Raw genomic sequence first — 1166 nt, 5'->3', positions numbered from 1 at the left:
GTAATTCTGCTCTCAGTTGATCGCCAAATGTTGAAATCACAAGTCCCATGCAGGTGATAGCACACTCCTTGACCTCCTGTTGAAGTGAAGAGAGATTGAGAAATGGATATGATAGAAAATTACGAATACAAAAACACAGCAATCTGCTTGAATTTTCCAAATCTGTAATTAATCATAATGTTGAACTGAAAGAGTTCAAATATGAATATTAGGTCCATTACCCCAAAAAGCATGGATTTTTATAAACAAGACTATAACGGGAGATTCATGCCACAGACCTCAAAAAGCATGGATTTTTATAAACAAGACTATAACGGGAGATTCATGCCACAGACCTGATCTTGATCTTGATTTGTCAAGCGAGACATTATCGCATTGTAGATTGGATGAACAAATGGTTTAAAATCAAAGCCCATTGCCTAAACCAGAGAAGAAAAAATATTAGTGGATGCAAAATCTGTGAGTCATGGGTAAAGTATATGGTTCAAACTTCGATAGTCAAGAGAAAGACTGAATCAGTAAGTGTACATGACATCTCAATGTACATACTCACCGTAGTACTTGGGCGAACTACTCTGACAAGTTCCCCACAAACCCTTAATGCCTCAGCAGTCACCTTGTAATAGCGTTCACCAACAGCAGCTAAAACAGGACTTGAAAGTGCCTAGAATGACATAAAAGTTTAAGAGTCAGTCGTAGAAACCGTCATCAGTTTCATTTACTTTTGAACAATGGGTTTTGAAGTGGGTTTTGAAGTCTATGGACTCATCACTAGTCGTTGAAAATTTGGTCAAATTTCAATAGACTGAACACTTTGTTCCCCAACCTTGATATAAGGATGAAAAACAGGAGGCGCATGTGATCCCAAGACTAATTTTGTGAAGACAAGAGCTTCAATTTTTAAGTTGGAAGTTGAAGATTTATCCTGGAGAGGGAAAAATTAGCACTTGAAAAAGAGTTCCACTGACAGTCCATAAAAAGTGTACATTAGGTATCCACTAACATTTAGCGCCCTCTCAATTCCAGGAACAAGTGAACCAATATGATCAGCAAGGCAGTCAGGCAGAACAACCACAAGTTCTCTCAAAACGGAGAATGCACCAACCTACAGATAGGTAAGAATTTATGAATCTATAAAAGAGGAACCATGCCAAAACGAATGTTTA

The 1166-nt window shown here is 37.8% G+C and overlaps 1 protein-coding gene across 1 annotated transcript in view; it reads right to left on the bottom strand.

Moving 5' to 3' along the window:
- LOC104793842 (cullin-associated NEDD8-dissociated protein 1-like) overlaps positions 1-1166 on the bottom strand; it is an 11016-nt gene that overhangs the window by 4804 nt on the left and 5046 nt on the right. The window contains 4 exon segments of the mRNA XM_019246245.1: positions 336-419; positions 554-664; positions 827-925; positions 1004-1160. Of these exon segments, the coding sequence (XP_019101790.1) occupies positions 336-419; positions 554-664; positions 827-925; positions 1004-1160 (451 nt within the window).

The sequence above is a fragment of the Camelina sativa genome, chromosome 6 (genome assembly GCF_000633955.1).
Source record: "Camelina sativa cultivar DH55 chromosome 6, Cs, whole genome shotgun sequence".
NCBI classification, from domain to species: Eukaryota; Viridiplantae; Streptophyta; class Magnoliopsida; order Brassicales; family Brassicaceae; genus Camelina; species Camelina sativa.
Note: the sequence above shows the minus strand (reverse complement) of the source record. Positions and strands in the feature narration are given on the sequence as shown.